Source organism: Gossypium hirsutum, chromosome D05 (genome assembly GCF_007990345.1).
Source record: "Gossypium hirsutum isolate 1008001.06 chromosome D05, Gossypium_hirsutum_v2.1, whole genome shotgun sequence".
NCBI classification, from domain to species: domain Eukaryota; kingdom Viridiplantae; phylum Streptophyta; class Magnoliopsida; order Malvales; family Malvaceae; genus Gossypium; species Gossypium hirsutum.
The window spans coordinates 65513746-65541265 of NC_053441.1; the positions used below are offsets into that span (position 1 = coordinate 65513746).

The window sequence follows — 27520 nt, forward strand, 5'->3', positions numbered from 1 at the left end:
GCATCCTAATGTTCTTGTTCTGCTGCAAAAAAGAACAAAAGGATGAAACAAGTTGGGGTGCCAAAATTTTTTTCTGATGCAACTACATCAACAAGAAAGCAGGAAGAAAGAATCCTGGACTAGAAAAAGAAACTTTTCCTGGATCCGGACTGCTCCAATTCCATATCTTGTCCTTTCATAACAATTCCAATGGAATAGATATAGAAGGCACTACCTCTATGGCCATACACCCCCATGTACGACACTGTACTACCGATCTTCTCTAGATTTATGATAGCCTTGAAGCTGTTGATGTATCTCACTGGTAGGGGTCCAGAAAAATAATTACTTGAGAGGTCAAAATTTTGGATTTTAGAGAAAAAAAGGGATAGACTTGGAGCTATGGTCATGCAAGGAACCATGCATTTGATTTAACTTTAGTACAAGAACTTATAGCTGTGGAAGTGATACATGATGGGATGAAATTTATTAAATTTCAATCACCAACGCTGTCAATTTTCAAGCTTGAGAAATCAGCAGACTTGCGACGACTTGTTGTGTGGTATCCTGGAATTTTTGGGTTGAGATTTCAATGAAGTTGGAAGATCTGTCTCTTAGCTTCGAAACGTATTTTGAATCACTCAATTTTGAGTTCGGGAGCTCAAGTTATGACCATTTTAGTGAAGGCTGCGCAAGCAGAATTTTTGAACGGGATTATGACGGGAATTACAAATTTCGGGCTTTTAATTCGAGTTTAAATCATATTTGGTTCGGTTGTAGGTTTAATTTTTATTATATATGAGACCAATATTGTATTAATCAGCTCTTATTATTCTATTATTAGTTTGTTCTAAATTTTTTTATAATTATTAAGTATTTTAAGTTATTTAGGAGTTTTATGTTAACAAGAAAGTTTAATTTAAAACTATTTTTTGTTTAGATTAAATTAGAGTTCTAGTATACTTAAAAATTTTATTTAGATTTATTTAGCTAGACTATATATAGGCCTTTTCATTGTACACAATTCATTATTATTCTATTTCTCTTAGAGTTAATAAATTCTCTCTAGATTTTTCTTTTCAAGAATTTCTCTTAAGTTTCTTTTAGAAGAGTTTTAACAATCTTTTTAGATTGTGGAGATCATCTTCAAACTTTTTTTTACCAAGATTTCTATCCTGGAGGGGAAATTAGAGTTGTTTGAAATGGGTTGTAGATTCTTTGTGTTTGCAAGGCTTCTTAAGACTACATGTCACGTTCTATCTTTCTATTTATCTTGGAAGAGAAATTAGAACTGCTTGAAGGGGGTTTTGGATTCTTCGTGTTTCTAAAGCTTTTTAGGACTTCTATACGTCACATTCTATCTTTCTATTTATTTTCTTTATTCATTTCCTTATTGTTCTAATATTTGATTTATTTTTTTATTCTAGTTATTTATTTTAATTGTTTTATCTGATTTCGATTTGATTTCGTTTTAGGTTGTGTCAAAATCTAAATTTCTTTCCAAACGTGTAGAGCCCTAAGTCAAATTCACGACTTTGACAAACTTTACGATCCTCTTCTGTGTTCATCCGTCTCATTTTTTATCAGGAAGACTTCCCAGCCAATGAGGAAATGTACCATTGATCTTGTTGTTACCAAGATCTAGCTTAGCACTTTCAGTCCTTTACAATTAAGGATGGTGTCAAAGGCCCTTCTAACAGATTTCCATTTAAGTTGAAATTACTCAATTGGAATCCCTTTGCAAATGTTAGAGGAATCGTCCCATAAAACTTGTTCTTCTTCAGATTCATGAATTCAAGGATGTTGCTCAAATCTCCAAAACATTGTGAAATTGTTCCACTCAAATTATTGTGGGACAAATCAAGAATTCGAAGAGAACTGGCATTGCATATTAAAGAAGAGACCTCTCCATTGAAACTATTATTTCAGATCAGAAAGACTCCGATCGTCGAAGCTGGAATCAAAAGATTTCCACTGATCAAATTGGAGCTTAAGTCAAGAAATGCAATATTCTTCCATTGAGTAGATTGTCAATTAAGATTAAAGATATTAGATTAGGAAAAGCAGCTACTTCATCTGGAATTGAACTTTCTAATGAATTTCTAGCTATTTCCAAGTATTCAAGTTGCGTTAGGTTTAAAATTGACAATGAAATTTGTCCACTCAATTCGTTCGATGACAAGTCTAAAAAATTCAAGGACACAAGATTCCCCATCGAGTCAGGCAATATCCTCCGCAAATATTTGCTTCTGAAATAATCAAGAACTCTAACGATGATAAATTTGTGATTGAGACAGAGAATCTTTGAAAGAAAGAATTACCTGATAGATCTAAGTACTTTAAGGCCTGTAGATTATCAACTGAATTAATGAATTCGGTGGAGAAGGACATCCACGACAGACCCAAATGTTCAAGATTGCTACTCCGATTGAACTTCAAAAGATCAAGATTCAGGTTTTGGTTGCCTCCCAAGTTGAGGAAATTTAGGTTTGGCAAATCAAAAATGTTTTTTGGGAATTTTCCTTGCAAATCACAACCAGAAAGACTGAGAGACCTTAGAGAAGAGGATAGATTCGTGAAGACATGAGGATTAATAGAAGACATGTTGATTTCATCCAAAAACAGATGTCTGACCTCGGTCAGGTTGTGAACAAGTCCCTCGACAGCATGTTTGTCAATTGTTTGTTCATCAGCCTAATAGGAGAGATTAAGTGAAACCAATTTTGATAGGTGGGAGACTTGGGATGGGATTTGTCCTACAAAACTTGTATGAGAAAGGTTGAGATATACTAGGCTTGTAAAAAAATTTAAACTTTAATCGGTTAGCATTAAATATGTCATTTTCTATTAACTGCAAGAAAACTATCCTGTAAACTGCATCTTCTTCTTTAGATGAAATTTTGTAAAAAAAAAAAATTTGACATTATCACTTATATGGTCCTTCAATTTTTTTTTAAAAAGTCATTTTAACTCTCCATTTAATTTTTCGCCTCTTTGAGCTTTTAAATTTGCGTTATTTATCAAATCATCCCAAAATAGATGAAAAAGTTAACATTTGTTAATTCTATTGACGAGACATACATATCGATATCAAATAAACAATTAATTGATTTTTAAATTTTAAAAATTTTAAAAATAAAACATATATTAAAGTTTTCTAAGAAATGAGGAAATTGGAACCATGTACAGAAGAATGTCCAATAATATAAACGCAACATTTTAGTTATTGTCTACTGTCCAATAATGCCATGTGTATTAGTACAAACATTCATTAAACCTAATTTAATTTTAGCCCTTAATTTAATTTTTCATCTTTATTAGCCCTTAAACCTACATTATTTATCAAATAACCCTTAAACTTACATTGTTTATCAGATGAAAAAATTAACATCTATTAACTTTGCTAACGTGCATACATATGCAACTTCTTATTTAAATCTAAAAAATCTAAAAATAATTAAATATGTATAAATCTAAAAATATCTTAAAATTAAAACTAATTTTTTTTAAACTAATGCAAATTTTTAGTATTTAAAAAATCTTAAAATTTTCAAATTACATTCCATTAGTTTTCCACCGTTGAAGAACACCTTCAATCACATCAACAATTTCATTCTGTTTTGCCTAGAAATTGTTTTGCAAATTTATTTTGTTTTATTTATTTCTAAACCCATATTTCTTTGCTATAACTCCAATTATTAGATTGTTTAGGGTTTTGAGTAACTTTTGGTTTTAAAATTTTAGATGTTTTAAATCTAAATACGAAGTGCTCTTCTTCTTCTCCAAACCCACAATTTTTTTCTGCCAAATTTCAACTCAAGGTTTTACTTTCAGCTATAAATAAAACATATATTATATTTATAATAATCTAAGAATAGTAGAGTCGACGCCAATCTACATGAAAAAGGAGGGAAAAAAAACAGGCAAAAAAAGATAATATGAAGTGAGCATAAATCAATAAAGCAAATGAAAAACGAGTAGAATTAAAGTGAATGGGTATTTAATATTTTTTGTGAAAGTTCAAAGACTGATTATTTATGAGATTCGATGTGGAAAAATTAGTGGGAATTTTTTTTTCTTGCACAAATTGATTTTTTATATAAAATTTGTATTTATTTTTAATATTTTTAAATTTAGTTACAATTATTTTTATGAAAATTTGAAAATATAAAAATACTTTTTGAACTATAATTCAAGGATCAAATTAGCTATTAATCATTTGAATAAATAAAACATACACATGGGCTAATTAATTAATCGACAAGCAATGTTGGACATTTTCATAATGCCAAATTTCACTTCAGATTTAGTTACCCATAATCATATTTGGAGTTGATCAGATGTTTCCCCTCAACATTAGTGTATAGGATTTCACAAGTGAAGAGAGTAGGGGTTGCCCTTTCAGCCTTTTGGACTAGGTCAAAACATATTCAGACTTTGATACAAGGATACATGCAGCACTAGCATTCATGATTGAATAGCATAGCTTTTAGATATGGATAGACTATGGATTGTAGGATCATCATCATAAGTTGCAAACTCAATTGAATTGCAATTGTATGATTCATACCTTTACTTAGAGGTGAAACTGTTTTGCTTTACTTAGAAGCTGTATTCGGTTTCATATGCATTTAGGTTCAATTTTTTTTAAAGAAAAGAGTTGAGTTGGATAATTTCCGGAAGTTTTTTATTTGTCCTTTAGACTATTAGATGAAAACGTATTGCTGTACTTAGTATTGTTGTAGATATTATTATTATTTTGAATGCCATTTTCATATATGTCATATATGCAGAAGTTAAACACGTTGCAGCCGATTTGGCAGTGCATGAATCACAAAGCATAGGTGAAATTGAAACCGCAGATGAAACTGAAAAACCGGCTATGAAAAGGAAGAAGTCGTCATCTAAAGAAAAGGAGGGAATAAAGAAGTTGAAATCCAAGAAAAGAAGCAAAAATCAAGAACATGACATTGCTGCAGCAGATGATGCATAGATAAAATTATTTACTTGCACTGAAATGCTGAGGTTTCAGAACTCAAATATATACACTATGATACGGATGGCATGGTGAAGGTGTTGTTCCAATAGGGTCGGAAGCGTGTAAATTATTGTACTAAAAAATCACACAAAGTTCAATTCCTAGGGAAGAGAGGTGGATCACATGGATCTCTTAAATACCAAGTCTTTCCTTAGACAGAATATCCCTTCTATAGTAATTTAATAGCACAATTAAATACTACTATTATACCCTCAAATATTGAAAGAAAAATAGGACAAGAAAGAACACAAGAGATTTAACGAGGTTCGGTAAATTATACCTACGTCCTCGGGCACTAACACCAGATGATAACTTTACTATCTCCAAAGTATTACAAACAAATAGAATTCCTTAAGAATTCTCAAATGGGAGAAGAGAGAAAACTAAGAGAGAAAGATTGGTTGGGATGGTTGAAATGAGAAATGGTTAGGCCTATTTATAGTTGAGGTTCAGGGACTAACTTGCAAATGGCCTAAAAAATTAGGGACCAAAATTGCAATTATCCCATTCAACTTTAAACAACTTGCCTATCACTTTTTTTTTCTTTCGGTGCCACTTGCACCTCCCATTTTTGACTTTTCAACCCCTTTTTAATTTGACTTATCAACAATCTCCACCTTGAAGATTTGATTAGGATAATCACATCTTCACACACTTCCTTCAACTCCCCAAATTCGATAAAGCTATCTTTTGTAGTGCCTCCAAATACGCTCTCGAGCGCCATACACCTAAAGGTGCTCAAATTCTCAGGATGTTAATCAAGTTCAAACAATGATTAAACTTGATTGTTGTTACCACCTTGGTCATCATATCTGCGGGATTATCTGCTGTTGGAATCTTCTGAAGTAGAATTTTTCCTTTTTCAAAGACTTCCCGCACAAAGTGATATCTTACGTCGATATGCTTGGTTCTTGAATGATAGACTTGATTTTTCGCTAAATGAATAGCACTCTGACTGTCACAATATAGACTAATGTGACTTTGAACAACTCCCAAGTCTTTCAATAATCTATTAAGCCAAATAGCCTCCTTAACAGCTTCTGTAATTGCCATATATTCTGCCTCTATAGTAGACACAGCTACTGTAGACTGTAAGGTAGACTTCCAACTCACTGGGGCTTTCGCAAGAGTAAACAGATACCCCGTAGTTGAACGACGTTTATCTAAATCACCAGCAAAGCCGGAATCAACATATCCAACTACAAACTGACCAAGTGCTTCATCCTGTTCAAAAATTAAACAACATCTACGGTTTTTCGAAGATACCGTAGAATCTATTTCACAGCTTGCCAATGTCCTTTTCCAGGATCATGCATATACCTGCTCACAACTCCAACAGCTTGTGAAATGTCAGGCCTCGTACACACCATCGCATACATCAAACTCCCAACTGCATTAGCATATGGGACTTTCGCCATATATTCTCTTTCATCTTCAGTCTTCAGAGATAATTGAGCACTAAGTTTCAAATGAGAAGCAAGTGGGGTACTTACATGTTTTGTGTTTTCATTTACACCAAAACATTGTAATACCTTTTTCAGATATTGCTTCTGATTTAAACAGAGCTTGCCTCTCGGTCTATCTCTACTTATCTCCATGCCGAGAATCTTCTTGGCCTCACCTAGATCTTTCATCTCGAACTCTTGATTCAACTGAGCCTTCAGCTTATCTATCTCATTTTGGCTCTTTGAAGCGATTAACATATCATCAACATACAAGAGTAGATAAATGAAAGATCCGTCATGCAGCTTCTGCAAATATACACAATTGTCATATTTGCTTCTTGTGTACTTCTGCATTCTCATAAAGCTATCAAATCGCTTGTACCACTGCCTCGGGGATTGCTTCAATCCATAGAGCGATTTGTTCAGCTTACAAACCCAATTTCTACCACCAGCATCTGTGTATCCTTCGGGCTGAGTCATATAGATCTCCTCTTCTAACTCACCATGCAAGAAAGCCGTCTTAACATCAAGTTGAGCTAGCTCCAAATTCAACTGTGCTACCAAGGCCAACAAAATTCTAATGGAGGAATGCTTCACAACAGGGGAAAATACATCATTGTAGTCAATTCCCTCCTTCTGAGCGTAGCCTTTAGCTACCAATCTTGCCTTGTAGCGAATATCCTTCTTGCTAGGAGATCCATCTTTCTTTGCGAATACCCACTTGCATCCGATTGCCATTTTAGCTTTCGGTAATTGCGCCAACTCCCAAGTATTGTTCTTCCGGAGAGACTGTATTTCTTCATCCATGGCGCTTTTCCATTTATCACTTTCTAAGCTTTGTATTGCTTCTTGATAAGTGATAGGAATATCATCAACAACGGGAAGGGCGTAGGCCACCATATCAGTAAATCGAGCAGGTTTACGAATTTCTCTCCGCGGCCTTGCAACTGCAACTGGTTCTGGTGTACTTAGTGGTTCTTGGGTCAGAACCTCTTCAACCTCTAATTCCTCCATTGTGGCTGGAGAATTAGACTTATTAACTGGGCAAATCCCCATCTGCTCAAACTCCACCTGTTTTGGAGTACACTCCACCTGCTGTGGAGTATTGCTCATCTGAATATCTTTATCTGCTACCTTTTTCAATGTGGCAGATTCATCAAAGGTAACATCTCTGCTACAGATCATTTTCTTTGTGCTTAAGCACCAAAGACGAAATCCCTTCACTCCAGAAGTGATTCCCATAAAGAGAGCTTTCTTTGCCCTCGGATCTAACTTTGACTCCTTCACATGGTAATATGCAGTGGATCCAAACACATGTAAGGAATCATAATCTGTAGCCGGTTTTTCAGACCATACCTCCATAGGAGTTTTTCTTTCTAATGCAGATGATGGCAAACGATTAACAAGATGGCCAGCGTATGTCACAGCCTCAGCCCAAAATTGCTTGCCCAACCCAGCATTGGACAACATACATCGAACTTTCTCCAGCAATGTTCGATTCATACGCTCTGCCACTCCATTCTGTTGTGGTGTATCCCTAACTGTGAAGTGTCGAACAATACCATACTCTTGGCACACATCGAAGAACGGATCACTTTTATATTCCCCTCCATTGTCCGTCCTAAGCCGTTTGATTTTCTTGCCAGTCTGGTTTTTGATCATAGTTTTCCATTTAAGAAAAACTCCAAGCACTTCATCTTTAGTTTTCATGGTATACACCCAAACTCTTCTGGAAAAGTCATCAACAAAAGTAACAAAGTAGTGTTTTCCTCCCAACGAAGGTGTTTTGGAAGGCCCCCACACATCTGAGTGAATATATTCCAAAATACCTTTTGTATTATGGATAGCAGTGCCGAATTTCACTCTCTTTTGCTTTCCCAGAACACAGTGCTCACAAAATTTTAATTTGCAAGCCTTTGCACCTTTCAACAATCCTTGCTTTGCCAGAATTTGCAAGGATTTTTCGCTGGCATGTCCCAACTTCATATGCCACAACTGCATTGAGTCCAAGTCTTTGTTACCGGAAGCTGCAGCGACTGCTCCAATAACTGTACTACCTTGGTAGTAATACAAGTTATTTTTCCTGATGCCCTTCAATATCACAAGTGCGCCAGATGTCACTTTCAAAATCCTATCTCTCATAGTAACAACTGAACCATTGGATTCCAAGGCTCCCAATGAGATGAGATTTTTCTTCAAACTGGGCACGTACCGAACATCAGTCAGAACTCTGGTTGATCCATCTTGATTCTTTAATTGGATTGAACCTATCCCAACAGTTTTACAGGCATTGTCATTGCCCATATAAACAACTCCTCCATTTAGTTCTACTAAATCAGAGAACCACTCCCGGTTAGAGGACATATGATAGGTACAACCCGAATCCAATATCCACTCATCTGAATGGAACGACGATGATGATGCAACCAGTGATAGTTCAGAGTCACTAGTATCATGCTTAGCAACACAAGCATCTACAGCAGCTTTTCCCTTATTCTTCAGCTTTGGACAATTTTTCTTCCAGTGGCCTTTCTCATGACAAAAAGCACATTCATCATTCCCGAGTCTGGACTTTGACTTTGATCTCCCCTTTTGAGTTTTCTTCCGAGTGTATGAACGACCTCGGACTACTAAAGCTTCTGTATCTCTGATTGAGTTTTTCTGTTTGTCCTTCTTTCTCTGTTCATAACTGTATAAGGCCGCACAGACTTCGCTCAGAGATATATCACTCCTGCCATGAAGTAGAGTAGTTTCTAGGAACTCAAACTCCTCAGGAAGTGACCCCAACAGCATCAAAGTCAAATCTTCATCTTTGAATGTCTCATCCATATTCAGCAAATCAGTGACTAACTGATTAAATTTGGTGATGTGATCATTCATTGTGGTACTTGGGACGTATGTGAAGCGAAACAGTCTTTTCTTCAAATGGAGCTTATTTTGACTGTTTTTCTTCAAAAAATTTTCTTCAAGTGCCACCCACAACTTATTTGCAGAAGTCTCCTTTGAAAAAGCATACCTCTGCTCTCGAGAAAGGCATGATCGAATTGTGCCACATGCCAACCGATTGATCGCCTTCCAATCTTTCTCCTGTACATCATCTAGTTTCTCTTCATCAATGGTAATGTCTAGACCCTGCTGAAAAAGGGCATCTAGAACCTCACTTTGCCACATACCAAAATGGCCCGTGCCATCAAAGATCTCCACGGCCAATCTTGCATTTGCAATTGTCGGTCTTGTCCACATGGACGATGTTGAAACTCCTACACCGACCGTTTTCTCCATAATCTTTCAATATACCTAAGGAAATCTTTTCTGATGTGGAAGATCAGTTCAAACTGCAACCACAGAGCATACTACAATTAACCTTCGGCTCTTGATACCACTTGTTGTTCCAATAGGGTCGGAAGCGTGTAAATTATTGTACTAAAAAATCACACAAAGTTTAATTCCCAGGGAAGAGAGGTGGATCACATGGATCTCTTAAATACCAAGTCTTTCCTTAGACAGAATATCCCTTCTATAGTAATTTAATAGCACAATTAAATACTACTATTATACCCTCAAATATTGAAAGAAAAATAGGACAAGAAAGAACACAAGAGATTTAACGAGGTTCGGTAAATTATACCTACGTCCTCGGGCACTAACACCAGATGATAACTTTACTATCTCCAAAGTATTACAAACAAATAGAATTCCTTAAGAATTCTCAAATGGGAGAAGAGAGAAAACTAAGAGAGAAAGATTGGTTAGGATGGTTGAAATGAGAAATGGTTAGGCCTATTTATAGTTGAGGTTCAGGGACTAACTTGCAAATGGCCTAAAAAATTAGGGACCAAAATTGCAATTATCCCATTCAACTTTAAACAACTTGCCTATCACTTTTTTTTTCTTTCGGTGCCACTTGCACCTCCCATTTTTGACTTTTCAACCCCTTTTTAATTTGACTTATCAACAGAAGGAGCATGGGGAAGATGGTTTAAAACTTTAGCAAAGGATGTGTTGGTCTATGGCTGTTTTGATAGAAAATATACCAATGATGAAAAAACTGGACCAGACAAGCCTGTTCGATCGGGATCCAATAGGTGTGATGTTTCAATTTTATGAATGTAACTGAAAATTTTAAGAACCAGTGACAACTGTTAACTTCATAAAAACGTGGATGTATTGGAATTTTGTTTACTTCTTTCTTTTTAGGTCTGATTTACTGCCAGTTTCTTTGCAATTTACTAATTATTAAAAATTTAGAAATGCCACTTAGGGGTCGGAATAAAGGTGGTAAAAAAATGAAAAATGGAAACAACATAGCTGCTAAGTACTCAAAAGAGATGGACAAAGTTAAAAATTATACATTCTGTGATCTGTTAAATCGATTCCAAATTTATTAAAAACATGACTTGATGCCCAAATCAACAGTGATTGTAACTCTAAGCTAATTTTACCTTTTTAACAGGTAAAATCAAGATTCAGAACACATTATAGGGCCAATCGAGATGCACTCCAACAATCATTATTGGTTTAGCAGTCAAAATGAATGCTTTAATAGTAAGTTCAGAATACTACAATCTTCACAGATCACAATAAAACTCACAGACACTTGGAATGGAAAGAAACGAAAAGCAGCTAGCTCCAACTGAAGCTGCTTTACTGCAATGTAGCTTTGTCTTTCTTCTCCGACAAATACCTAAACAACATTAGGATGATAGTATGTTAGTTAGATCAAGCGGAAAAACGTGACAACCAAATATGTAACTGAAAGCAACTCCAAATATTGAAATTTTAATTATCCGGTCTATGAACTCCAAATATTTGAAATTTTTATTCATAAAAATGAATAGTTGATTTACCAAAAATTTGTATTTCATTTGAACTTCCTAAAGAATGAAGAAGTGAAATAAATAGAATTGATGAGATTACAAAGTATATTGACTTGGTCTTGCTTCCTTTATATGTATGAATGTGAAAATTGGCATAACGCCAACTTATTTTCCACGCAGAAGAAGAATGGTGCTCTATTCACTCCCTTTACTATGTCAAAATACAAGAGATGTGATCCACCAATGAATGCTTGGATTCAATTTCAATGTGGAAATTGAGGTTTGACTATCTCCATCTCACTTTTTATTAATCAAGGAATATAAACTTACTATTTAAACATTTCATAAGCAAAAGCTAAAATAATATTTGTCACATCCCACATGTTCATGTATAGCTTAGAAGACAAAAGTTAAACAACCTTCAGTTCAACAACATTCCACGTCAAATCTGCAAGCATAAATTGACATAAATTGAGACATTTTATTCTCCTTTCTCCTTTACTGAGCAGTAGCAAAGATTATCGAGACTAAATTGAAAGTCATGAAAGAAGACATAAACAACAACACCATACAAAATGTTACACTCAAACAAACCATTACAGATAGTACGAAATGCAATGAAAGACAGGAATTAGTACAATAATTAAGATATACACATACCAATGCAACCCTTCACCATAGGCAAAACGGTCTACAGAACAAGAAATTATGAAAATACAGCACTAATTCTTGAACATCATTTGCAGTAATTAGATCCTTCTTCGTCTATTGCTTCGATTGCCTTTCTTTGACTTTCTTCTTCGCCTCTTCTCTTGTTGGTATTCAACCAAATTCACCAACCATTTCGGCTTACCAGTTTGGAAAACAACATATCCCACGGACATGCCGAACACCACTCCGCATCCATAACCTATCAACACCACTTTCCAACCAAAAGCAATGTTTGATTTTGAGACATCTTTTTCAAGCACATTTGGAGGTGCTGCCTCAATGATGTTGCAACCTTTCGAGACTGGAAACCCACATAGTCCCTTATTCCCTTCATATGAATCATTTCCAAATGTGTTGAATTGTTTTCCTTGAGGAATCTGGCCATAGAGTTGATTTTCAGAAACACTGAAGGACGAAAGAAATGGCAGATCTGCCAATCTATTTGGAATCATCCCAGACAACCTGTTTGAAGATAGGTCCAACCATTCAAGACTTGTCAAATTCCCTATTGAGGTGGGGATACCACCATTAAGGTTATTATGAGAAAGGTTGAGCCCTTTCAGTAAGTTGAGCTTCCCAATAACCTTTGGAATACCCCCTTCAAACTGATTGTTTGATAGATCAATGATCATCCACATGGTGAAAATTTTCACCAATTCCCTCTCCTGTCCTTTCATAACAATTCCAATGGAATAGGTATAGAAGCCACTACCTCTCTGAGCATACACCCCCATGTACGACATTGTACTCCCAATCTTCTCTAGATTTATGATAGCCTTGAAGCTGTTGATGTATCTCACTGGTAGGGGTCCAGAAAAATAATTACTTGAGAGGTCAAAAATTTGGATATTAGAGAAAAAAGGGCTAGACTTGGAGCTATTGACACGCAAAGAACCATGCATATGATTTGACTTCAATACAAGAACTTGCAAATATGGAAGACTTCCCAACCAATGAGGAAATGTATCATTGATCTTGTTGTTACCAAGATCTAGCACTTCCAGACCTCTACAATTAAGGATGGATGGTATCAAAGGCCCTTCTAACAAATTACCATTTAAGTTGAAATTACTCAATTGGCATCCCTCTGCAAATGTTGGAGGAATCGTCCCATTAAACTTGTTCTTCTTCAGATTCAAGTATTCAAGGCTGTTGCTCAAATTTCCAAAACATTGCGGAATTGTTCCACTCAAGTTATTGTGGGACAAATCAAGAATTTGAAGAAAAGTGACATTGCATATTAAAGAGGAGACCTCTCCATTGAAACTATTATTTGAGATCAGAAGGACATTGATGGTCGAAGCTGGAATCAGAAGATTTCCACGGATCAAATTGGAGCTTAAGTCAAGAACTTCAATATTCTTCCATGGAAAGTGCTCAACTTCTGTCAAAGAGTTGTGAGATACGTTTAAGTAAGTCAAAGAGTCATTCCCCACCTCTTGCATCCACTGTGGAATCTTGCCTTCAATTTTGTTGTAAGAGAGGTCTAAGCTTTCCAAAGTTTTAAGCCCTTTTAAAAATTGGGGGAATTCACTAAGATTGCAAGATGACAAAAATAAGCTTCTAAGATTAACAGTAGAAGTAGTATTAGATGTGAAGGATAGGCTGTTATATGAAAGGTCGACCTGTTTTAGATTTGGAAGGTTTGAGAACATGCGAAACTCTATGACACCACTAAGATTATTTGAGGATAAACTAAGTTGGGTAAGATTGAGAAGTTGGAATATTGAAGATGGAAGAGGACCTCGGAGTTTATTATTCTCTAACTCTATCAATTCTAGTGATTTGGATTGGAATTCTTTGATATGCCCACTGAATTGATTTTGAGAGAGATATATTGTCTTCAAGGAAGGAGCAGTATACAACCATGACGGAAGTGTTCCATTGAGTAAATTGTCAGATAAGCCTAAATATATTAGATTAGGAAAAGCGGTTACCTCATCTGGAATGGAACCTTCTAAAGAATTTTCAGTTATTTCCAAGTATTCAAGCTGCTTTAGGTTTAGAATTGATAATGGAATTTGTCCACTCAATTGGTTCTGCGAGAAGAATAAATCAGTGAGTTGCAAGAGGTTCCCCAATGATCTTGGAATTTGCCCGCTCAATTGGTTCTGCCACAAGCCTAAATGAGAGAGTTGCAAGAGGTTCCCCAATGATCTTGGAATTTGTCCACTCAATTGGTTCTGCGACAAGTCTAAATGAGAGAGTTGCAAGAGGTTCCCCAGTGATCTTGGAACCGGTCCTGATAAGTTGGAAAAGGAGAGATCTAAAAACTTCAAGGACACAAGATTCCCCATCGAGTCAGGCAATCCTCCAAAAAAATTTGCGCGTGTAATAATCAAGTACTCCAAAGATGATAAATTTGTGATTGAGACAGACAATCCTTGAAAGAAAGAATTCTGTGATAGATCTAAGTACTTTAAGGCCTGTAGATTATCAACTGAATCAATAAATTCTGTAGAGAAGGACATGGACGAAAGATCCAAATGTTCAAGATTGCTGCTCCGATTCAACTTCAAAGGATCGAGATTGAGGTTTTGGTTGTCTCCCAAGTTGAGGAGATTGAGGTTTGGCAAATCAAAAATGTTTTTTGGGAATTTTCCTTGCAAATCACAACCACCAAGACTGAGAGACCTTAGAGAAGAGGATAGATTCATGAAGACATAAGCATTAACAGAAGACATGTCCATTCCATCCAAAAACAGATGTCTGACCTCGGTTAGGTTGTGAACAAATCCCTCCAGAGCATGTTTGTCAATTGTTTGTGCATTAGCCCAACAGGAGAGATCAAGTGAAACCAATTTTGACAGGTGGGAGACTTGGGATGGGACTTCTCCTACAAACCATGTATAAGAAAGGTTGAGGTAGAATAGGCTTGTAAACCGACCGAACTCGGATGGAATTTTGGAAAGATTAAAATCATTGTAGGCAAGGTTGAGTTTTTGAAGGTGAGGAAGAAGGAAGAGAGTGGTATTGGAAGGGAAGTTGCCTTGTAGCCAACTGCAGCTCAAGTCAAGGGCAATAACATGAGCATTTAGGTGGTCACAAGTGACCCCATCCCATGAGCAGCAATCTGTACCCTCCTTCCAGGAATTTGTCTTGGGATAAGATTTATGACCAGCAATCTCATTGCAATAAGAAGAAGCATCCTGTGTTATGGAAAAAGAGTCCTTAAACTGGATTAGTGAAGAGCAGGAGTGAGATCCTGAAGAAGAAAAAGAAACATAAAGATGGGGAAAGGAGAGGAATAGGCAGAGAAAGAGATAGGAGGCCATGTTATGTTTGTAGAGGAAGATGAAGGATAGGAATGGTATTTGTAGGCAACAAATAATACCACAACATGGGTGTTACAGTCTTTTTTTTCTTTTACATTGAAAAGCTATGGATATTAGATTTTCAAAATTTTTGTATTTTTCACCATCATCAACAACCACTTACTCTTCTTTTTACCATATATTTTTCATTCTTAAAATTGGATGCTTCTTTTTAACAAAATATTGTATTTCATTTGAACTCCCAAAACAACTAAAAAAATTAAGATTGATGAGATTACAAAGTAGATTGACTTAGTCTTCTTCCCTATAACACGCAAAGAATGTGTGTGTCTATTCACTTGCCTGTCAACCAAAGCTAATTAATGTGGAAATTCTTTTCCACACAAAAGAACAAGATTGTGCACTATTCACTATGTTTGAGGAAGAAGACTGCTGAAATTTTAATCCACCGATTTCATAAAAACGTGTATATTTATATATACATATTTGTAACCTCATAATTCAAATGGTTACTTTCATTAACACAGTTTAAAGGACTAAAACACATAAAGTTTGGTCTATTGCAAAATTCAACACATATATGGGAATTTTTGTATTTCCACAATCATCATGTTGTTAGTGATCAACAACTACTTCCTTTTTACCATATATTTTTCATTCATAAAATTGATTTTTTTTACCAAAGAAGTAAAATAATTAATATTCATGATATTACAAAGTCTTCTTCCTTATAACATGTCAAAGTTGGTCCCAAATAATTTTCCACACAAAAGAATAAAGAGGAAGAAGACTGCTACAAATTTAACTATCAATTGTCTATTTACTATACTTTTAACTCCACAAAAAACGACTAAGATTATCAATTGTCTATTGACTACATATTAGAATATATCCCATACCTTGCCCATACCTTTCCCATACCTACCCATACCTTGGAAAGGTCAAAGTTATGGGCACCAAATATTTATTTAGTGTTGGGCATGGGATAATAGCAATTTTTGGTCCCTAAGTGAATAGGGACTTTGCAAGGTGGCCCTTGAATCTCAACTATAAATAGGCCAACCATTGCTCATTCTCATCATCCCACATTTGCCATTCTCTACTTAAGGCATTGTTCTCTCTCCCTATTTGTAAAGTTTCACTTGTATTTGGAGTGAAATATATTTGGTAGTGCCCGAGGACGTAGGCAAGATTTGTCGAACCTCGTTAAAATTCTGGTGTTCTTTACTATTTATTGTTCATATTTTGTGAGTGTGATTGTAGTGATTTATTGTGCTATTAAATTACGATAGAGGGATATTCTGGCTAGGAAAGACTTGGTACTTAAGTGATCCTCGTGATTCACCTCTCTTTCCTGGGAATTGAACTTAGTGTGATTTTTTAGTACAATAATTTTACTCTTTCACACGCTTCCGCGCAACAATTGGTATCAGAGCAAGGTTCGTACTTGGGGAATACGACCGTTTACGGCACTATTCACGTATACGGCACTATTCACGTATACAGTACTATTCACGTATACGGCACTATTCACGTATACAGTACTGTTCACGTATACAGTAGTTGGGATTGAGGAGAAAAATGGCAGCAGCATCGTCATCAGCAAGGACTACTGTGACAAATGCAAAATTTGAAGTAGAGAAATTTGACGGTACCAATAATTTTGGTATGTGGCAGTGTGAGATCCTGGATGTCTTATGTCAGCAAGAGCTGGATATAGCCCTTGAAGAAAAACCTGACAAGATGGATGACAAGGAGTGGGCCAAGATCAATAGACAGGCGTGTGGTACAATCCGCCTATGTTTGGCCAAAGAGCAGAAGTACTCCGTCATGAGGGAGACATCAGCGAAGAAGCTGTGGGATACACTGGAAGAAAAGTTTCTAACGAAAAGTCTTGAAAATAGGCTTTATATGAAAAAGAAACTTTATCGATTCACGTATGCACCCGGTATGTCGATGAATGACCATGTGAACTCATTCAATAAAATTTTAGCAGACTTGCTAAATTTGGATGAGAAATTTGAAGATGAAGACAAGGCATTATTATTGTTGAATTCCCTTCCTGATGAATATGATCATCTTACCACCACATTGCTTCATGGGAAGGACACGATCACATTTGATGCAGTCTGTAGTGCGTTGTATAGATCTGAGACTCGAAAGAAAGATAAAAGAGATCACAGAGATACAACCGCAGAAGTCTTAACAGTAAGAGGTCGTTCACACAGCAGCAAACCTGGTAGAAGGGGTAAGTCCAAAGGGAGACCCGCCAAAGATGAATGTGCCTTTTGTCGTGAGAAAGGGCATTGGAAAAAGAATTGTCCTAAGTTACAAAAGGGCAAGTCTATTTCTAATGCATGTGTAGCGGAGCATGATGAGGAGTCAGACTTTAGCTTGGTTGGCATGGCAATGGCATGTCAAACGGATGAATGGATATTGGATTCGGGATGTACTTACCATATGTGTCTTAATAAGGACTGGTTTTCTAGTCTTGAAGAACTAGAAGGTGGAGTTGTTTTTATGGGCAATGATAGTGCCTGTAAGACAATGGGTGTAGGTACAATCAAATTGAAGAACCATGACGGCTCAATCCAAGTTCTGACAGATGTTCGCTATGTACCCAGCTTGAAGAAAAATCTCATCTCATTAGGGGCCCTAGAATCTAAAGGGTTCACAATCACTTTGAGAGATGGATTACTAAAGGTAGTAGCTGGGGTATTGACGGTGATGAAAGGCACTAGAAGAAATAACTTGTACTATTTAAATGGAAGTACAGTTATTGGATCAACATCAACAGCTTCTGCGAAAGATGCAGATTCAGAGGCTACCAGGTTATGGCATAGGCGATTGGGACATGCTGGTGAAAAAGCTTTGCAGACTTTAGAGAAGCAAGGCTTGTTGAAAGGTGCAAATTCTTGCAAATTGGAATTCTGTGAACATTGTGTTCTGGGCAAGCAGACGAGGGTAAAATTTGGTTCAGCAATTCACAATACGAAAGGAATTCTGGACTATGTTCACAGTGATGTGTGGGGACCTACCAAAGTGGCTTCTTTGGGAGGTATGCACTATTTTGTCACTTTTCTTGATGATTATTCAAGAAAAGTATGGGTGTATCTAATGAAAAGAAAAAGTGAAGTTTTGGATGCATTTCTGAAATGGAAGAAGATGGTGGAGACTCAGACAGGTCGAAAGGTCAAACGACTTCGATCAGATAATGGTACTGAGTACAAAAATGATCCATTTCTACAAGTATGTCAAGATGAGGGCATTGTGCGACACTTCACTGTTCGAGATACACCACAGCAGAATGGGGTGGCAGAACGCATGAATCGGACTATACTGGAGAAAGTTCGATGTATGTTGTCCAATGCTGGATTGGGCAAGGAATTTTGGGCTGAGGCAGTTACATATGCGTGCCATCTAATTAACCGATTGCCATCAGCTGCAATAAATGGAAAAACTCCGATGGAGATGTGGACTGGTAAACCTGCTACTGATTATGATTCTTTACATGTTTTTGGTTCCACTGCATATTATCATGTAAAAGAATCTAAGTTAGACCCAAGAGCAAAGAAAGCATTATTCATGGGTATAACTGGTGGTGTAAAAGGATACCGTCTCTGGTGTCCTGATACAAGGAAGATTGTTTTCAGTAGAGATGTAACTTTTGATGAATCAACCATGATGAAGAACGAGGATTCACAAAAGGATGACAAAACCAGTAGTACTTTGCAGCAGGTGGAGTTTGAAAAGGTTAATGATGATCCAGCTAATATTGAAAGAACAAATGATGAAGAAGTTTCGACCCAAGAACTTCTACAGCAACAAGATTCAATTGCATATAGGAGGCCAAGAAGAGAGATTCGTAAGCCTGCTCGCTTTGACGATATGGTGGCCTATGCACTTCCAATTGCAGAAGATGATGTTCCTTCCACTTACACAGAAGCAATAAGTAACTCTGATGGTGTAAAGTGGAAGCAAGCTATGAATGAAGAAATGCAGTCTCTTCATAAAAATAGGACTTGGGAGTTGGTGAGACTGCCCAAGGAAAAGAAGGCAATTGGATGCAAATGGGTATATGCAAAGAAGGAAGGATTTCCTGGTAAAAATAAAATTCGATACAAGGCTAGATTGGTAGCAAAGGGTTACGCTCAGAAAGAAGGAATAGACTACAATGAAGTGTTTTCTCCAGTTGTGAAGCATTCGTCTATTCGGATTTTGCTAGCCTTGGTTGCGCAATATGATCTTGAACTAGTTCAGCTTGATGTGAAGACCGCGTTTTTACACGGTGATTTGGAAGAGGAAATCTATATGACTCAGCCAGATGGATTCAAGGTTGCTGGAAAAGAATTGTGTGAAGATAAGATTATCCTAATCAAATCTTCAAGGTGGAGATTATTAGAATATATCCCATACCTTGCCCATACCTTTCCCATACCTACCCATACCTTGGAAAGGTCAAAGTTATGGGCACCAAATATTTATTTAGTGTTGGGCATGGGATAATAGCAATTTTTGGTCCCTAAGTGAATAGGGACTTTGCAAGGTGGCCCTTGAATCTCAACTATAAATAGGCCAACCATTGCTCATTCTCATCATCCCACATTTGCCATTCTCTACTTAAGGCATTGTTCTCTCTCCCTATTTGTAAAGTTTCACTTGTATTTGGAGTGAAATATATTTGGTAGTGCCCGAGGACGTAGGCAAGATTTGTCGAACCTCGTTAAAATTCTGGTGTTCTTTACTATTTATTGTTCATATTTTGTGAGTGTGATTGTAGTGATTTATTGTGCTATTAAATTACGATAGAGGGATATTCTGGCTAGGAAAGACTTGGTACTTAAGTGATCCTCGTGATTCACCTCTCTTTCCTGGGAATTGAACTTAGTGTGATTTTTTAGTACAATAATTTTACTCTTTCACACGCTTCCGCGCAACACTACACTTTAACTCGACAAAAAAAGACTTAAAACTAAGACTATCAATTGTCTATTGACTATACTTTAACTCCGCAAAAAAGGACTAAGACTAAGACTATCAATTTTCTATTGACTTCACACTTGCTGTTGCTTCCTCCTATCTCTCTCACCCAAACTTAATTTACAAGCAATGTGGAAATTTTGGACATTTGCGCCATAATGTACAATACTTGCACACCATTTGCAGTATTGATTACGTTTACTTGAGGGAAAACAAAGACATGAATGGTGGAAATTTTAACTAGTTTGTACCGTCAATGAAGCTACGTACCTAAAAGCCATTTAGGATATCAATTCCTGTAATTGGATTAATCTCATCGTTGCTGCAATCTTTTGACAGTGTAATCCAATCTTAAATATGTTACTCTGCAATGCTGTTGTAAATATGACTCTTAAATCTGTCGATAGATATATAGGTTTGGCACAAAATTAAGATGGCACAAAGGCAGGTTGAATTATTCCATGTTTGAACATCTGCAACATAAATGCATATGGCAAAAGGGCTCAAACCATACCTTATGTTCATGAATTCTCATCATCACGTGTTTATAAATGCAACTCAAACTTGAATAATTGAATCTTTTGTAATTCTACATGTATTTTTTTTATGGTGAGCAGTATAAAGTTTACTAAAAATTGAAATTCAAGAAAGAAGACATACATAGTTGCACCATACAAGATGTTACACTTGAACTAAACCCTTACAAATAGTACGAAATGCAATGAAATACAGAGGAATTGGTACAATCATAAACACAGACACATACCAATGCAACTTTTCACCATAGGAAAAACTTTCTGACAGACTACTAAACAAGAAATTATGAAGACACAGCACAAATGCTTTAACTTCATTTGCACCAACTAGATCCTTCTTCATCCACTGATGCGATTGCTATATTTTGGCTTTCTTGTTCGCCTCTTCTCATGTTGGTCTTCAACCAAATTCACGAACCTTTTCACCTTGCCGGTTTGGAAAGCAACACATCCCATGGCCATTCCAAACACTACCCCGCATCCATAACCTATCAACACCACTTTCCAACCAAAAGCAATGTTTGCTTTTGAGCCATCCTTTTCCAGCACATTTGGAGGTGCATGGTGTCTCATTGATGCTGCAACCACTTGAAGCGCAAAATGCTGAAAATGAGCTAGATTTGGACTTAGGAAAACATGTTTTCATTTATTTCTTTACATTCCTCTTACTTTACTTCAATTCGAAACTACATATAACACAAGTTCCTATTGAATTGAATTAACTAATTAATTGAGTAAAATTAATTTTGTGCTACTTTTCTGTTATTGGCTATATCGAAAGTGTAAAACCTTATTTTTTAGTCTTGGTTCTTATAGTTAGCACAGAAGTAGACATGTGTCTTCCATTAAGGGTGCAATTTTACTTTAATCTTCCAGAAGTTCAAAAAGCTTTCCAAGGGAATCGAACCAACTTGTCATATAAATGGAAGGGTTGTTTCATGTAAGTTTTCCCCTAAAATTTGAGACAAAATGAACTTTTTTTTCTAATATGTTCATAAAAATATCTTTTAGAAATTATTTTAAATTCAAGTTTTAAGACTCGTGGTCAGATTTTCTCTCTCTATATTGTCACTTATGACTTAGAAACAAAGACCACAGACAGTGGAAACAACAAGAAGGCCATAGCCAACCAACAAAACACGACAAAGACCCAGATACATAAAAAAATACACACATGAATTCCAACAATTGAATAACCCCAACTTCAACAATAATTCCTATATTTGTATTGCTTTAAATTCAAACAAGAAATAGGGGAAAATTTTACATGGAAAGAAATTTTGCTAATTAAATTTCCCACGTCTTTACTCAAAGTTGGATCTAAATTAAATTTAGAAAAAGAAAAGAGGTTTAAGGGTGCAAAAAGCCCTCAAACTTTTTCAAAAATAGCTACTAAACCCCTGTTTTGTTTTTTTTTTACACTTATTTGGGTACTTGAGCTTTCAAAATACATAAACAATGACCCTCAAACCTTTCCAAAAAAAGCAATTAAGCCCCTACTTTTATTAAAAATTAGAAAAAAATTAAAATCAATAAAATCAATAATATTATTAAATTTTATAAAAAATTAAAATATTAAAAATTTATTAAAAATATAAAAAATTGTAAAATTTTATAAAAAATTTTAAAAATTATAAAATATATAGAAATACAAAAAATTTTAAAATTTTAAAAAGTCATAAGAAAATTATACAAAATGTAAAGAAATACAAATTTTGTAAAAAAAATATTATAAAAATTATTGTACCAAAAGAAATATTATAATGACTTTAATTGAAAAAACTAGAGGTCGTTAACTTTAACGATCAATAGTTAAAGTTAATTGTTAAAAGGACTTATTGATGGATTTTATATTTTTTATGATTTTTATAAAATTTTACAATTTTTTATTTTTTGACTATTTTTCTAAAAAATTTTCTAATTTATAATAATTTATTAATTTTTTATTAAAATTTAATAATTTTTTCTAAATTTTAATTTTTATGATTTTTTTTCTAATTTTTAATAAGAGTAGGGACTTAATTGCTTTTTTTGAAAAAAATTAAGGCCTTTTTGATGCATTATGAAAGTTCAAGTACCCAATTGAGTGGGAAAAAAACAGGGGCCTAATTCTTTTTTGAAAAAAATTAAGATCTTTTTTATACATTATGAAAGTTCAAGTACTCAATTGAGTGGGAAAAAAATAGGGGTTTAATTACTTTTTCTGAAGAGGTTTGAGGTATTTTTGATACATCTTAAAAGTTTAAGTGCTCAATTGAGTATAAAAAAAAGGAGGGACTTAATTTTTGTTTCTATAAAAAAATTTAAAAAATTTTTACGTCCTTAAGCCAATAAAAAATGTATTAAATTTGATTATAATTTCAATATATTTGTCCCCATTAATTTTGTCTTTAAAAATTGTGTGTTTGATAGTGAAATGATTCATCATCCTCCACTAGTATGAAAGCAGGTACTTCCATAAAGAAATTACTAAGGAGATGGGCTCCACCAATTTTACCAAAACTCACATCAACATTGTTTAGTGGTCCCTCAATTTCACATCAGTGCATTCAATTTCAAAATAGATTAGTTAGTGTGGTTCAAATACCAAGACTACAATATCTATTCACTTCACTTCGTCTTGCTTCCTATTACCGTCAACCAAACCTGATCGACTAGCAGTCAGGAAATTTCAGTCATTTGCAGCATAATGTACAAGAATTCCACTCCCACAAAATAATTTACAATATGGACTAACACTCCTTTTGTTTCACTAAAAATAATTTTTAGAAAATAATTTTGGTTTCTGAAAAAGTTAATATTTTTTTGTGTTTGAATAAATTAGTGTAAAATATTTTTTTGTGTTTGACAAATTTTGATAAAAATATTTCATAAAAATTATTTTCAATTAAATAAACATATATTTGAAATTTTGTTACGTTTTCATTGTTTACTTGAGTTTATTTCATAAAGCTTATTTATATTTTAATTAATCATGTTTTAGTTTTAATTAATCTTAATTTACTTAATTAAGCTTAATTATTAATTTCGTACATTAGAGAATGTAAATTTATGTTTAATTAAGATGAAAGTGATAAATATTTATTTTGAATACTATTTGGATGAGTAAGTTGAAAAATGATTTAATTTGATAAAATTGAAGTCAGGACCAAAATGAAGTAAGGGTTTGAGTGGTGAAATATGAAATATTGATGTAGTAACTAAATTATATGATTATGAAATATGAAAATTTAGAAAGTTGAGCATAAAATAGTAAAGATGATCAACTAACTCGAGAAAAAGATGATGAGATGAGCATGAAGATTGCTATAAATTTGATCCACCAATTAATGTTTGAATTCACTATATATAGTACTATGTCCATAGAACTATGCTTTTTACTGGCAAAATCTTGGATGTTGAGACTAAAAAATGAAAGTCAGGAAAGAAGACATAAATAGTTGAACCATACAAAATGTACATTTTGTAATGCAATGAAATATAGATGAATTGTTACAATAATAAAGACAGATGCATTGCAATGCAACCATAGGAAAAAAATTGATATTCAATACAAGAAATTATGAAGATACAACATGAACACTTGAACATCATTTCCACTAACTAGATCCTTCTTTGACTTTCTTCTTCACTTCTTCTCATGTTGGATTTCAACCAAATTCACCAACCATTTCGGCTTACCAATTTGGAAAACAACATATCCCACGACCATTCGAAACACTACTCCGCATCCATAACCTATCAACACCAATTTCCAACCAAAAGAGATGTTTGATTTTGAACCATCTTTTTCAAGCACATTTGGAGGTGGTGGCTCAATGATGTTGCAACCTTTTGAGACCGGAAATCCACATAATCCCTTGTTTCCTTCATATGAATTATTTCCAAATGTGTTGAACTGTTCGCCTTGAGGAATCTGCCCATGGAGTTGATTTTCAGAAACATTGAAGGACGAAAAGAATGCCAGATCTGCCAATCTATTTGGAATCGTCCCAGACAATCACCTGTTTGAAAATAGGTCCAACCATTCAAGACTTGTCAAATTCCCTATTGAGGTGCGGATACCACCATTATAAACACTGTCATATGCCATGAATAACATACCTACATATTTACTGTCACATGGCATGAAAAATACACTCTCATATTCACTTTCACATCAGTCATCATAAGCTTATAACATATGTCATAGCAATCTCATAAACTTCCTCTCACTTACTCTCGGAATTTAGAGTAGGGGTTTAGGCTACCACTAAATTCTTAATTACACAATGAATCATCTACGAGCAACGATTCCAAACCACAATGAATCAAGAGCTCGAACTAGCTCTTCATCTAATTCGTAGAAGGCTCTAATGAATCCGAGGCTTCACACATGACAATCACACAATACTCACAGTCAAATGACAGCCAAGGACCCACTTAAACTAACCAAAACACAGGCCTAAGCTACCTTCTCATGTAGCCAAACCCTTTAGCATGATGAACTTAAAATGCAAATATATCGATCTACACTTAACATTTTCGCATGAAACAAGTTTCATCCATCCCCATATTCATCTATAACTAAACTCCAACCTTTAAACCACATAGACATTTTTTGACAAGTTTTGACCATAATAATGAAAATTCATTAAAACACGGGAAATCCTTGATGAAACTTAGAAGTAATTTTAGAAACCTTCTAATTAAGTTAAAACAAGTTGAAAAACACTTTTAAATCACATTTTTATCCACAATCTCGAATTCCACCATTAATGACCCAATTTTTGGGTTTTAATTAAAACATGCAATTTCATAACTAAAAACTCAATTTTAAAGTCTAGATAACAGTAAAAACTAATGGGAAAGTAAATGGTTACCTTTGATTGAAGATTAAAGGAGTTTTGACGTAAATTTGAAAAACCAACAATTGAAGAAGATGATGAAATCTATGGCGTTTGTGTTTTTTCTTGGAGATTTATGAAAGTAATTGACTTGAGAATTATAAGAAATCAAAGTATTATGGTTTAATAAATTGAAAGGTGATCAAGGGAATAGAAAATGACGGCAATAGCAAACTTTGGAGAGTAACTATCGTGAAATAACTGGGAATGGGTTTTATTAAGTTCAATTTTAAAAGTTGGTAAAATCAATAAAAGTGCTCATTATTTTAACTTTGTTACAAAACAGTTCTTTTTATAAAATTTAGGTATTTAAAACTCATTTTCAGAAATTAACTCAATTCTCTAATAGCCATTGCCGAACAAATTATCGAATACCAAGCTTACGCTAAAATTCCTAAAATACATTCGAAACTCTTGACTCTATTTTGGAGTGTTACCCACATGGTCATGATTTATGTTGAATCCATCATTCACCATGATAAGACTTGCCGTTGTAATAATTTATTTTGATATGTATTATTTTATGATGCATAAACATCATAAAATTTTCTATTATGCAATAATATAATTAGTTAAATCATCTAATATCTAAAAAATAATTATTATTTTCATAAAATCATTTATCAATTGAATTTTTGTTTTCAAATTTCATACATGAAATTAACAAATAAAGATAGCTCTAAATAGCACAACCCAATATGTGTAACAAGTATTTTTATTAATCCATTTGGAATGTTAAGGTTTGCTGGAGCAAATGAATTGATTAATGCTTGAACTTTCCCAAACACTTTTTATAGTTTTGTTGTATGCATTTTGTATAGTTAGTATATTTGAATATATTAGATACATAGTCTAAAACAATGTCAATCGTATTATATAAATAATTTAAAAAAAAAAAGATGGAGTGATACATTTACGTAGTGCTTATGAATATAATGTTGGATTAAAATCCTTAATAATGTTTGGTATTACAATTATCTTAATAATTTTGTTTCTGTTTTTGTTGATTATTCTTCTGAAGTCATACTTTGTTGTCAATGACAGTACCTGCACCCTAAAAAAATTACCAGCTTTAACGACTACAAGAGTTGTCCTGCCTGACATTTATTAAAAAATCACCGGGAAGCACATTGTCAGGAGATCTTTGCTGGGAAAAACTTGGTAGGATGGTTTTTTTGTGCAAACTTAGGATTTCATTTCTCATCAAGGAACTTGCAAGCCTATTATAGTAGAAATGTTTTATCCAAATGATAAAGATGTTGATGCAACATTTTAGATTGCAAATTCCTTCATCACATTCGGAATCCTAACTTTAGATTGTACCTGTTCAAAACATTTTTTCAAAGAAGGAAACATAGGTGAAAGGCCTCTATTCTGGTTCATCTCATTGAATACATCAAATGGAGGATCAATATACGCTGAAATAGGATCAAATCCCTTGCAATGATGTTTGCATCACAACAGCTCATCTTTCAATCCTAGATGGCTCCGCCAATTTTTTGAAAGCATACATAAACTGTTAAAGAAATAAATGGATAAAACAACTACAGGATAGAAGGCTGAAAAATTACAAAGGGCAATGACCTTATTGTTAAAATTCCAACGTCCGTTCCTTGGAAAGATATCTTCACCATTGCCCACTCAAGAGAACTCAAATAGCAGCAAGATCTAGTATAAAATGTAACTCTCAACAACACACACAAATGTTTGTTCTATCAAGGAACAATACACAGACATATTCACCTACCCTTGGTCCTGGCAGAATATGCCCATTCACTTGGGCATGACACATAATTTTGGGCGTGACACAATGACTTAGAAACTAAATCTATTCTTGTAAGTAAAATTGTGTG

The 27520-nt window shown here is 34.6% G+C and overlaps 2 protein-coding genes and 1 long non-coding RNA gene across 6 annotated transcripts in view; 1 reads left to right on the forward strand and 2 right to left on the reverse strand.

The window, feature by feature from the left end:
- Positions 1-4699: 4699 nt before the first annotated feature.
- Positions 4700-10658, forward strand: LOC107931700 (uncharacterized). Its single transcript, XR_001693291.2, has 2 exons — positions 4700-5052; positions 10424-10658. It is a non-coding gene; the product is annotated as an uncharacterized lncRNA (long non-coding RNA).
- Positions 10659-12028: 1370 nt separating this feature from the next.
- LOC107931720 (receptor-like protein 9DC3) lies at positions 12029-15265 on the reverse strand. Its single transcript, XM_041092854.1, has one exon. It carries the CDS (start codon positions 15263-15265, stop codon positions 12029-12031), a length of 3237 nt encoding a protein of 1078 aa, XP_040948788.1.
- Positions 15266-24193: 8928 nt separating this feature from the next.
- Positions 24194-27520, reverse strand: part of LOC107931697 (receptor-like protein 33) — a 35549-nt gene continuing 32222 nt past the window's right edge. For 2 of the 4 annotated variants that reach the window (XR_005913221.1, XR_005913219.1), the window contains 2 exons: positions 25644-27335; positions 24194-24785 (listed from right to left, as the gene is read on the reverse strand). The gene's annotated coding sequence lies outside the window, so the exon portion shown is untranslated. The remainder of the gene's footprint in view (positions 24786-25643; positions 27336-27520) is intronic. The other 2 variants (XR_005913220.1, XR_005913218.1) reach the window with 1 other exon arrangement.

Bases quoted from the DNA above. Each gene is read 5' to 3' on its own strand.
- LOC107931720 (XM_041092854.1), bottom strand. From the start codon at position 15,265: ATGGCCTCCTATCTCTTTCTCTGCCTATTCCTCTCCTTTCCCCATCTT.